General features: G+C 44.8%; 2 protein-coding genes across 2 annotated transcripts in view; both read right to left on the reverse strand.

Annotated features, from left to right (window-relative positions):
* LOC129694557 (NACHT, LRR and PYD domains-containing protein 3-like) overlaps positions 1–1,062 on the reverse strand; it is a gene marked incomplete at its 5' end in the record, with an annotated part of 28,649 nt that extends 27,587 nt beyond the window's left edge. Inside the window, one exon of the mRNA XM_055631284.1 lies at positions 788–1,062. Within this exon, the coding sequence (XP_055487259.1) occupies positions 788–1,062 (275 nt within the window). The remainder of the gene's footprint in view (positions 1–787) is intronic.
* On the reverse strand, positions 1,035–12,234 carry LOC129694558 (NLR family CARD domain-containing protein 3-like). Its single transcript, XM_055631285.1, has 3 exons — positions 8,211–12,234; positions 7,877–8,172; positions 1,035–2,819 (listed from the first exon to the last, which is right to left on the reverse strand). The coding sequence occupies exons 1-3, from the start codon at positions 9,108–9,110 to the stop codon at positions 2,729–2,731; spliced, it is 1,287 nt and encodes a 428-aa protein (XP_055487260.1). The 5' UTR covers positions 9,111–12,234; the 3' UTR covers positions 1,035–2,728.
* Positions 12,235–13,255: the final 1,021 nt, after the last annotated feature.

Consider the following 13,255-nt stretch of genomic DNA (forward strand, 5'->3'; position numbering starts at 1 on the left):
GCCAACATGCCATTTATTTTCTTCACTGCCTGCTGTACCTGCATGCTTACTTTTATTGACTGATGAACAAGGACCCCCAGATCCCGTTGTACTTCCCCTTTTCCCCAACTTGACACAATTTAAATAATAATCTGCCTTCCTGCTTTTGCTACCAAAGTGGACAACCTCACATTTATCCACATTAAACTGCATCTGCCATGCATCTGCCCACTCACCCAACCTGTCCAAGTCACCCTGCATTCTCATAGCATCCTCCTCACAGTTCACACTGCCACCCAGCTTTGCGTCATCTGCAAATTTGCTAATGTTACTTGTAATCTCTTCATCTATATCGTTAATATATATTGTAAATAGCTGCGGTCCCAGCACTGAGCCGCATCCGAATAATGAAAGGGCTGGATAGAGTGGATGAGAGAATATTTTCACCAGTGGGAGAGTCTAGGACCAGAGGGCACAGCCTCAGAATTAAAGGATATTCCTTTGGGAAGGAGACGAGGAACTTCTTTCGTCAGAGGGTGTTGAATCTATGGAATTCTTTACCACATACGGCTGTGGAGACCAAGTCAGTGGATATTTTTAAGGCAGAGATAGACAGAGTCTTGATTAGTGCGGGTATCAGGGGTTATGGAGTGAAGGCAGGAAATGGGGTAAGGAGGGAGAGATAGATCAGCCATGATTGAATTTCGGAGTAGACTTGATGGGCTGAATGGCCCAATTGTGCTCCTATCATTTATGATCTTATGCAGTCCAGTGACTGCAAACACGGTATTTCCCAGTCGTTACTTACCAAAGTTTCTGTATTTTACATCCCGGGTTGCTCAAAGCCGGACACATAGCTTTTACTCCAGAGTCTCCCAGTTTATTAGTTCCAACATAGAGCTCGGTCAGAAAGATGCTTGCATTGAGAGCGGTGGCGAGATCCTCGGCACAAGATTCTGTGAGACCATTTCCCCCCAACCTGGTGATCAGACAGAGTAAGGGTGAAGGTACACAAAATTGCTGGAGAAACTCAGAGTAAGGGTGAAGGATACGGGGAGATAAGAACCAGTGTAAATCCCCACACAATTACATTAATAATCATATAACCATATGATGATTTAAAAGGAGTGAACTGGGACATTTTGTTTTATGGGAAAGATGTAGAAGAGAAATGGAGGACATTTAAAGGGGAAATTTTAAGAGTACAGAATCTTTATGTTCCTGTTCGGTTGAAAGGAAACAGTAAAAATTGGAAAGAGCCCTGGTTTTCAAGGGAAATTGGACATCTTGTTCGGAAAAAGAGGGAGATCTACAATAATTATAGGCAGCATGAAGTAAATGAGGTGCTTGAGGAGTATAAGGAATGTAAAAAGAATCTTAAGAAAGAAATTAGAAAAGCTAATAGAAGATATGAGGTTGCTTTGGCAAGTAAGGTGAAAGTCAATCCAAAGGGTTTCTACAGCTATATTAATAGCAAAAGGATAAGGAGGGATAAAATTGGTCCATTGGAGAGAGAGTGGACAGCTATCTGCAGAGCCAAAAGAGATGGGGGAGATATTGAACATTTTTTTTTCTTCGGTATTCACCAACGAGAAGGATATTCAATTATGTGAGGTAAGGGAAACTAGTAGAGTAGCTATGGATACTATGAGGTTCAAAGTAAAAGAAGTACTGACACTTTTGAAAAATATAAAAGTGGATACGTCTCCAGGTCCTGACAGGATATTCCCTAGGACATTGAGGGAAGTTAGTGTAGAAATAGCCGGGGCTATGACAGAAATATTTCAAATGTCATTAGAAACGGGAATAGTCCCCGAGGATTGGCGTACTGCGCATGTTGTTCCATTGTTTAAAAAGGGTTCTAAGAGTAAACCTAGCAATTATAGACCTGTTAGTTTGACTTCAGTGGTGGGCAAATTAATGGAAAAGATACTTAGAGATAATATATATAAGCATCTAGATAAACAGGGTCTGATTAGGAACAGTCAACATGGATTTGTGCCTGGAAGGTCATGTTTGACTAATCTTCTTGAATTTTTAGAAGAGGTTACTAGGAAAATTGACGAGGGTAAAGCAGTGGATGTTGTCTATATGGACTTTAGTAAGGCCTTTGACAAGGTTCTTCATGGAAGGTTGGTTAAGAAGGTTCAACTGTCGGGTATAAATGCAGGAATAGCAAGATGGATTCAACAGTGGCTGAATGGGAGAAGCCAGAGGGTAATGGTGGATGGCTGTTTATCGGGTTGGAGGCAGGTGACTAGTGGGGTGCCTCAAGGATCTGTGTTGGGTCCTTTGTTGTTTGTCATGTACATCAATGATCTGGATGAAGGTGTGGTAAATTGGATTAGTAAGTATGCAGATGATACCAAGAGGTTTTTCCTCATCTTAGTCCTAAATGGCCTACCCCTTATTCTTAAACTGTGACCTTCTGGTCTTGTTGCACCTCCCCATTTCCTAAATTGACTCCATTCAGATAATAATCTGCCTTCTTGTTGTTACCACCAAAGTGGATAACCTCACATGTATCCACATTATACTGCATCTGCCCACTTACCCAACCTGTCCAAATCACCCTGCAGCCTCATAACATCCTCCTCGCAGCTCACACTGCCACCCAGCTTTGTGCCATCTGCAAACTTGGTGATTTCAAATAGAGAGACAGTGGACGGTAAAAATGCCCGGTGGTTTTCAGGAACAGAATGAACGTTCTGTGTCAAAGACGCCTGCTCGATCTCTCACAGTCTGGTACTTACCGCAATTTCTCTACTTTGCAGTCCGGCATCTTCAAAGCCGCAGACACACGTTTCACTCCGGAATCCCCCAGGTCATTGGCCCCCAATCTAAATACAAATACAAAAACAAACCCGATTCAAACCACTGGTCAAAACACTTAATTGAAGAAAATAACTAAATCACACTGTATTTTTCAGATATTTAGGTGCTGAAAAAAGTGATCCCTTCTGAGAGTCTTGAACACTCTCTTGTTGAAACTTCTTACTATATGTAGTCATGAGAGACATCGAGGAGGAAGAGGAAGAGGAGGAGGGGGAGGGGAGGAGGGAGAGAGGAGAACGGGGAGGGGAAGAGTTTGAACAATTTTCTGGCAGCTTTCAGATATCATTTGTGATTGCAGCCGGAAGTTGTGCTCAGTCTCACATCAATAAACACTCAGTGCTTCTACTCCCACTCCTACTCACAATGATCTTCCGATGACCTACACCAGCCCCACTTTAAGTGCAAGTGACGAATACAACTTGACTTGACTTGACTTGGATACTCAGACACATCGACTGAATCCCTTTGTGTCGATCTGGGAGTTGGAGCCTTGTCAATGGACAAGTCAAACAGCAGTGAATACGATAATACAATTAATTCTATGGCCGTCATTGACTGATCAGATAACGTCTCCAGCATCCCTTCGCCAGTACCTTGACCCTCCAGTCCTCAGTCATATCAGTGATCAATCCTCTGCTCATTTGTCACAATGCTTCACAATTGAGGGGACTGCCATGAGGGAGGCCAGTGCGATACGGACACACACCCGCGATGAACAGGAAGGTTGGCGCTGTAATTAAGAAGCTAAAAAGCACAGTGTACGGTAACTCCTTTAAAAGAAGGGGGAGAGGGGGGAGAAGGAGTGGAGATAACTTTTAAGAAGCCAGAGATACACGGGTGAGAAGCTCGGGAGACATTAACATTAACGCTCGGTTATCCTTGTTTCTGAAAACTACAGGTACTGCTTATGTTTTTTTCCCTATGAGCCAATGAAATTCACCGGTCAGCACCAGCTACAACCTACGAGAAACTAAGAGAAACTTCGACCACCTGGCAACCCACTAGGACCTCCCGGCGACCCACCTACAACACGAACATTCTACCGACTATCCATGGCAACTTAATTCTCGTTGCAGCTAATTTTTCAACAAGTTGCAATTTTGCGCTGACCATAATGAGGCCCCAACTAGTTCCCAGAATGCAGGAACTCCTCATGACCATAAAGGCGACTCCCCAGCAACACCCCACGAACATGTGGCGACCACATAGTCTCCTGCAGTCGCCTAAAAAGTCACCGAAGAGGGACAGGCCCATTACACTTGGTTCACCAAGAACTACTGGATCTGCAGTATAATGTGGATAAATGTGAGGTTATCCCATTTTAGTGGCAAAAACGGGAAAGCAGACTATTAGCAGGTGACTAGTGGGGTGCCTCAGGGATCTGTGTTGGGTCCTTTGTTGTTTGTCATGTACATCAATGATCTGGATGAAGGTGTGGTAAATTGGATTAGTAAGTATGCAGATGATACCAAGAGAGGGGGTGTTGTGGATAATGACGAGGATTTCCAAAGTCTACAGAGTGATTTAGGCCATTTGGAAAAATGGGCTGAAAGATGGCAGATGGAGTTTAATGCTGATAAATGTGAGGTGCTACACCTTGGCAGGACAAATCAAAATAGGACGTACATGGTAAATGGTAGGGAACTGAAGAATACAGTTGAACAGAGGGATCTGGGTATAACCGTGCACAGTTCCTTGAAGGTGGAATCTCATATAGATAGGGTGGTAAAGAAAGCTTTTGGTATGCTAGCCTTTATAAATCAGAGCATTAAGTATAGAAGCTGGGATGTAATGTTAAAATTGTACAAGGCATTGGTGAGACCAAATCTGGAGTATGGTGTACAATTTTGGTCGCCCAATTATAGGAAGGATGTCAACAAAATAGAGAGGGTACAGAGGAGATTTACTAGAATGTTGCCTGCGTTTCAACAACTAAGTTACAGAGATAGGTTGAATAAGTTAGGTCTTTATTCTCTGGAGCGCAGAAGGTTAAGGGGGGGCCTGATAGAGGTCTTTAAAATGATGAGAGGGATAGACAGAGTTGATGTGGACAAGCTTTTCCCTTTGAGAATAGGGAAGATTCAAACAAGAGGACATGACTTCAGAATTAAGGGACAGAAGTTTAGGGGTAATATGAGGGGGAACTTCTTTACGCAGAGAGTGGTGGCGGTGTGGAATGAGCTCCCAGTGGAAGTGGTGGAGGCAGGTTCATTGGTATCATTTAAAAATAAATTGGATAGGCATATGGATGAGAAGGGAATGGAGGGTTATGGTACGAGTGCAGGCAGGTGGGACTAAGGGGAAAAACATTTGTTCGGCATGGACTTGTAGGGCCGAGATGGCCTGTTTCCGTGCTGTAATTGTTATATGGTTATATGGTTATTATCTAAATGGTGTCCGATTGGGAAAGGGGGAGATGCACCGAGACCTGGGTGTCATGGTACACCAGTCATTGAAGGTAGGCATGCAGGTGCAGCAGGCAGTAAAAAAAGCGAATGGTATGTTAGCTTTCATTGCAAAAGGATTTGAGTATAGGAGCAGGGAGGTTCTACTGCAGTTGTACAGGGTCTTGGTGAGACCACACCTGGAGTATTGCGTACAGTTTTGGTTTCCAAATCTGAGGAAGGACATTATTGCCATAGAGGGAGTGCAGAGAAGGTTCACCAGACTGATTTCTGGGATGTCAGGACTGTCTTATGAAGAAAGACTGGATAGACTTGGTTTATACTCACTAGAATTTAGGAGATTGAGAGGGGATCTTATAGAAACTTACAAAATTCTTAAGGGGTTGGACAGGCTAGATGCAGGAAGATTGTTCCCGATGTTGAGGAAGTCCAGGACAAGGGGTCACTGCTTAAGGATCAGGGGGAAATCCTTTAAAACCGAGATGAGAAGAACTTTTTTCACACAGAGAGTGGTGAATCTCTGGAACTCTCTGCCACAGAGGGTAGTTGAGGCCAGTCCATTGGCTATATTTAAGAGGGAGTCTCTATCCTTTACTATCTAACCTCTTTTTCTTATTCTCATCTTTTTTCAATGTAACAAAAAAAAAAAGAAGTTGTACATAAAATGTATTATGAAAATATATATTAGGCACTTTGGTGCCATATGACTGTGCTTACTTCTAATAAAATAAAATATTAAAAAAAAAAAATATTTAAGAGGGAGTTAGAAGTGGCCCTTGTGGCTAAGGGGATCAGGGGGTATGGAGAGAAGGCAGGTACGGGATACTGAGTTGGATGATCAGCCATGATCATATTGAATGGCGGTGCAGGCTCGAAGGGACGAATGGCCTACTCCTGCACCTAATTTCTATGTTTCTGACTGCCAACCATTTGAACTTCCCATCCCATTCTTGCCGTCTGTCCTGCGGCTCGGGTCGCCCGCTACCAGAGTGAGGCCACACACAAATTGGAGAAAAACACATCATATTTTGCTTGTGTACTTTACAACCAAGCAGTATGAACGTTGAATTCTCAAATTTCACGTAACTTCTGCAAATTCCCTCCCCTCACACCCACCCCCCCCCCCCCCGCTGACTAAGCAGATTCCTCTAGTAAAACGTTGTTAACCAATTAGCAACGATGCGTCACACTTGGGATCAGACCGTCCATAGCCAACAATCACACTATCTCGGAACCACCCTGCCTGAGGTCATGTTGCCGGCCCTAATTTGTCCTGGTCTTTCCTAGCGTCCAGTGCCTCCCACGTACAATCAGCCTGAATAAAGGTCCCGACCCAAAACCATTTTCTCCAGAGACTCTGCCCGAGTTACTCTCGTTTGTATTCGTTATCAAATAAAATCTAAAGTTGTTTTTTCGTTTGGAGATAGTGCGGAAACAGGCCCTTCGGCCGAGTCCGCACCGACCAGCGATTCCAGCACATTAACACTACCCGACACGAAAACACACTGGAGCATTAACCGACAAACCTGTGTGGGAGGAAACCAAAAGTTTTCGGAGAAAACCCACACAACTACGGGGAGAACGTACAAACTCCGTACAGACAGCAGCCGTAGCCAGGATCGAACCTGGGCCTCTGGCACAGTAAGGCAGTAGCTCCACCGCTATGCCACCGTGCCGCCCTGTTACTTATGCCACCGAATCCCAAGCCCCCTGCTGCTTTCCTGTCAATTATTAGCCGACCTGTCCATTCTCAAAATCTAAGTATCCCTTTTACTCCCTCTTTTTATCCTCGCCCCATCACCTTCCACGGACCTTCTTCTCCCCAGGTTTACATTGCACCCCTCTGTCTCTTCTTCCCTTCTTCCCCCCTCCCCCACAATTCCAGCCTTCGTCATTTAATCAATTATTTTGCCAATCAATGCCCTCGTGCGTATCCAGGCTTCGTCCGAGTGAGACCACACCTGGAGGATTGTGTGCAGTTTTGGACCCCTAATTTGAGGAAGGACATTCTGACTATTGAGGGACTGCAGCGTAGGTTTACAAGGTTAATTCCCGGGATGGCGGGACTGTCACATGCTGAGAGAATGGAGCAGCTGGGCTTGTACACTCTGGAGTTTAGAAGGATGAGAGGGTATCTCATTGAAACATATACGATTGTTAAGGGCTTGGACACGCTAGAGGCAGGAAAATTGTTCCCGATATTGGGAGAGTGCAGAACCAGGGGCCACAGTTTAAGAATAATGAGTAAGCCATTTAGAACGGAGACGAGGAAATTTTTTTCTCACAGAGAGTTGTGGGTCTGTGGAATTCTCTGCCTCAGAGGGCGGTGGAGGCAGGTTCTCTGGATGCTTTAAAGAGAGAGCTAGATAGGGCTCTTAAAAACAGGGGATATTGGGAGAAGACAGGAACTGATTGTTGATGATCATCCATGATCACATTTAATGGCTGGCTCGAAGGGCCGAATGGCCTCCTCCTGCAACTATTATCTATTGTCCCACTCTCACGGCACTTTTCCAGCTTTCTCCTCACATAAACCGATCTGAAATATCGCCTATCCATTTACTCAAAGATTCCGCCTCCTCCCCCCTCGAGATCCTTCAGCGTATTATGTTTTAGGGCAAAGTTATGCTTTCCAAAAGAAGACACGTAAACATTACCCCAACTCTTGGCACTTGTGCAGTACGGGTGCCAGCCGCTGGAGTCCTTCACATTGAATGAGGCAGTGCTCCAGATTGAGGAATTTAATCGTGCCACAGAACCGAATAACGTGAGACAGGACAGCGCAATCAATTGGCGTAAGCCGCAGTCCACCAAATGAAATTGTTTCCACAAGTCCCAGTGTCTGCCGAGCTAGTGCATGATTCTGAGACTCAAACAGATAATGCATCGTGTTCAGGAGGCTCCTTTTTCCAGCTTCACTCCCAGCATTTCCAGTCTGACGTTTAACCTCCTCCTTCACCCAGTCAATCACCTGGCAGGTTGTCTCATGAGTAAATGGACCCAGAAACTCCTCCAGTGCCGAGCTGACAATGGGGAGGAGAGACCAGCGACAAAATGGAGAAATACCTCAAAACGCCCGTCAGTCGAGCAGTGAGCTTCAGTGAGGAGTTTCTGGATGCCCCGTGCATTTGGCGTCAAGAAACGCACAAGTGCGGCTACAAACTCTTGGATGGTGAGATGTGTAAATGTGTACACCATGCTCCGGGCACAGTCCTCTTTCTCCAAAAGCTCCATCAGGAACCCAGACAGGAACTGGGAAGGTTGCAGTTTGTACATGCTCAAATCTTCATCCGTGAACACAATGCTTTTTTCAGCCACTCCTGTGAAGGCCATCTGGCCAACCCTCACTAACGTCTCACAGGGGCTCTCAATCTCACGGCTGTGGTTTTTTAGGATGTTGTAAATATAGTAGGAATATAATTGGGTGATGGTCTTGGGAATCCGATACGAGTGACCGAGTGTTTTCATGAAGAAGGGGCCCAGAGCCTGTCCGAGAATCCAACAGTAGGAAGGATTGTAGGTCATCGTGTACAGGATTTCGTTCTCCTCCACGTGTTTGAAAACGGCTGTTGCCACCGTCTGATCTTCAAAGAACATGTTAAAATATTCCTTCCGTTCCTCACCAACAAATCCCAGGATTTCAGTCCAATCGCTGATCTCCGCCTTTTCCAATAAATGTAACGCAGCGGGGCGGGTGGTCACTAGCAGCTTGTGTTGGATTAAACTGTACACAATATCGGACACTTTACACCGGAATTGGGGATCTGTGCACGTGCGCTGAGAGTCAATGTCTCTCTGACTGTCACCAAAATCAATTCTATCCTTGAATTCATCCAAACCATCAAATATAAACAGCAATCCTACTTGGTTTTTCCAAATTTCTCTTAGCATATTACCAAATTACGGATACTGATCCAGAATCAGTTCATTTAGACTTATTTTGCACGTAATTGTGTTTAAATCGCGGAACTTGAAACTAAGGACAAATTGAAAATGTTGGTATATTTTTCCCATGGCCCAATCATAAACAATCTTTTGAACCATTGTTGTTTTTCCGATCCCTGGGACTTCAGCCACTGCTGTCGAACTGCCAGATCCGGTGTTACTCCGGGAATAGCTGTGCTGGAATAACTCATCTGTCCGAATTTTTTCCAACACTCCTTTGAGATGTTCTTCTCTCCATTCCTCATGGTCATGTCCTCTTACCAGCAGCTCATGTTCCACCAGTGTCCGGTTTCGAACACATGAAATGACAGTGAGTTGAGCGTATCGATCGACCAGTTGGAAAATCTTAACCTTCTCCTTCATCAGGATCGTGTTTTCTTTCACCGTTTCGGTCTGTTCGCACAAAGTTTCCTTGTGCTTCTGTTGAAGATCTTTTGACAGATGGGAGTGAAAAAAGTTTCAAATTAGCTTAATTAATGCAAAAAAAAAAAACAAAGATTCCTAACATCATTATATCCAAACTACACTTCTTCCCACCCTGCGCCCAGGATGAGGTTTTCTATACCAGGTCATGGGAGATGTCCTCATTTTTTAGGGAACGGGGTACCCCTCTTCCATTATAGATGAGGGCCACACATGGGTCTCCACGATAACCCGCTGCTCGGCTCTTGCTCCGCCTTCCCCATTCGCAACAGGAACAGAGTCCCCTGGTCCTCATCTTTCACCCCATCAGCCATCACATACAGCACAATCCTCTGACATTTTTGCCACCTCCAACAGGATCCCACTACTAGCTACATCTTCCCGTCTCCACCCCTTTCTGCTTTCCGGAGAAACCGGGAACTTCTACAGGTGCACAGTAGAGAGCATGCTGACCGGTTGCATCGTAGCTTGGTTCGGCAACCTGAGCGCCCTGGAGAGGAATATACTACAAAAAGTAGTAAACACTGCCCATCCATCATCGGCTCTGACTTCCCCACCATCGAGGGGAGCTATCGCAGTCGCTGCCTCAAAAAGGCTGGCAGCATCATCAAGGACCCACACCATCCTGGCCACACACTCATCTCCCTGCTACCTTCAGGTAGAAGGTACAGGAGCCTGAAAACTGCAACATCCAGGTTCAGAAACAGCTTCTTCACCACAGCCATCAGGCTATTGAACTCAACTCAAACAAAACTCTGAACATTAATAGCCCATTATCACTTTATTTGCACTATCTGTTTATTTATTCATGTGTGTATATATTTATACAATGGTATATGGACACACTGATTTGTTCTGTATTCATGCCTTCTATAATTCTGTTGTGCTGAAGCAAAGCAAGAATTTCATTGTCCTATCTGGGACACATGACAATAAACTCTCTTGAATCTTGAAACCGTCTCCTCCGCAACTCCCTGGTCAACTCGTCCCCTCACACCCAATCCACCCCCTCCCCAAGAACTTTCCCCAGCAACCGCAGGAAATGCAACACTGTCTTTTCAGGTGAGGCAGAGGTTCACTTGCAAGAATGGATCGAATGGGCGTATATTCACTGGAATTTAGGATGAGAGTGAATATTATAGAAACATATACAATTCGTCAGGGATTGGACAAGCTAGATGCAGGAAATATGTTTCCGATGTCGGGGGAGTGCAGAACCAAGTGTCACAGTTTAAGAAGAACGGGTAGGCCATTTCGGACTGAGATGAGGAAAAACATTTTCACCCAGAGTTGTAAATCTGTGGAATTCTCTGCCACAGAAGGCCAATTCACTGGATGCATTCCAGAGAGTTACATATAGCTCTTAGGGCTAACGGAATCAAGGAATATGGGCAAAAAAGCAGGAAATATGAAATAGGAGTGAGATCAGCCACGATTGAATGGCAGAGAAGACTCGATGGGCCGAATAGCCTAATTCTACTCCTGCAAATTAGTGTAAATTAGTAATAAGAATTTTTGTGATTTGAGCAGTTCAGACTACGTGCCACTGGCTTCCGGAAGAGTACCGTGGAAAGTGGGATCTGTGTAAATTAATAGTAATAAAGAGGGCATAAAATGGTCCAAGCCCTGGATAAGAGTGATGGTGGAGCTCCAGTACAGCACATGTGTTACTTAGACCTCAAAAAACATAAAGAATCTATGATGACCAGGCAAACAGATTAAAAACAAAAGAGAATACGGTTGGCCAACAGAATTATAAACAATTGGTAATCCAATAAAGGAACAAAGGGGATTATGGAGCCATGGGGGAGGAGCTAGCCAAGGTTGACTGGAAAGATACCCGAGCACGGATGACAGTGGAACAACAATGGCAGGTATTTCTGGGAATAATAATGAAGGGGAGTAAGTGGCAACTGTGGCTGACAAGGGAAGTCAGGCATAGCAAAAAAATAAAAAATAAAAGAGAAGTAGTACAACATAGCAAAGATGAGCCAGGAGCCAGAGGATTGGGTAACGTCTAAAGAGCAACAGAAGATAACTAAAAACGGGGAGAAAAGATGAGGTACGAAGGTAAGGTAGCCAAGAATATAAAGGAGGGCAGTAAAAGCTTCTTTAGGTATGTGAAGAGGAAAAATTAGTTAAGACCAAATTAACCCTTATTTGGACCCTTGAGGACTGAAAAGGATGAATTTATTATGGGGAACAAGGAAATGGCAGATGAGTTGAACAGGTACTTTGGATCCATCTTCACTATGGAGGACACAAACAATCTTCCTGATGTACTGGTGGCCAGGGGATCTGGGATGACGGAAGAACTGAAGGAAATCCATATTAGGAAGGAAATGGTGTTGGATAGGCTGATGGGACAGAAGACTGATAAATCCCCAGGGCCTGATGGTCTGCATCCCAGGGTAGTTATGGAAGTGGCTCTAGAAATCGTGGATGCATTGATGATCATTTTCCAATGTTCTATAGATTTAGGATAAGTTCCTGTGGATTGGAGGGTAGCTAATCTTATCACACTTAATAAGAAAGGCAGGAGAGAGAAAACAAGGAATAAGAGACTAGTTAGCCTGACATCGGTGGTGGGGAAGATGCTGGAGTCAATCATAAAAGATGAAATAGAGGCACATTTGGATAGCAGTAACAGGATATGAAGGGGAAATCATGTTTGACTAATCTTCTGGAATTTTTTGAGGGTGTAACAAGGAAAATGGAAAAGGGAAAGCCAGTGGATGTAGTGTACCTATACTTTCAGAAAGCATTTACTCCCACATAGGTCCCACATAGGAGATTAGTGGGCAAAATTAGGGCACATGGTATTGGCGGTAGAGTGCTGACATGGATAGAAAATTGGTTGGCAGACTGGAAACAAAGAGTAGGTACTAAGATGTCCCTTTCTGAAAAGGTCCTTCTGCAGTTGCACAGGGCCTTAGTGAGACCACACCTGGAGTATTGTGTGCAGTTTTGGTCCCCTAATTTGAGGAAGGACATTCTTGCTATTGAAGGGAGTGCAGCGTAGGTTCAGAAGGTTAATTCCCTAGATGGCGGGACTGTCATATGCTGAGAGAATGGAGCGGCTGGGCTTACATACTGAAATTTAGAAGGATGAGAGGTGATCTTATTGAAACATAAGGTTATTAAGGATTTGGACACGCTGGAGGCAGGAAGCATGTTGCCGACGTTGGGGGAGTCCAGAACCAGGGGCCACAGTTTAAGAGGGGTAAGCCATTTAGAACAGAGATGAGGAAACACATTTTTACAGTTGTGAGTCTGTGGAATTCTCTGCCTCAGAGGGCGGTGGAGGCCAGTTCTCAGGATACTTTCAAGAGAGCTAGATAGGGCTCTTAAAGATAGCAGAGTCCATGGATATGGGGATAAGGCAGGAACGGGGTACTGATTGTGGATGATCAGTCATGATCACATTGAATACCGGCGCTGACTCGACGGGCCGAAAGGCCTACTCCCGCACCTATTGACTATTGGAAACCTAAGCATAATAACCCCGGGGACCCCTTGTCTGGCATGGCAACCCTGTTTATAGAAGAGGAGGATGAGGAACAAAATCGGGAATGGTGTTTGCCACCTCCCCCATATGCCCCTGGCCACCAGCACTTAGCAGCAGGAGCTCCCTCGCTAAGATCCCACTAAGATCCTAGACGACGATG

Source organism: Leucoraja erinacea, unplaced genomic scaffold (genome assembly GCF_028641065.1).
Source record: "Leucoraja erinacea ecotype New England unplaced genomic scaffold, Leri_hhj_1 Leri_708S, whole genome shotgun sequence".
Taxonomy (NCBI): domain Eukaryota; kingdom Metazoa; phylum Chordata; class Chondrichthyes; order Rajiformes; family Rajidae; genus Leucoraja; species Leucoraja erinaceus.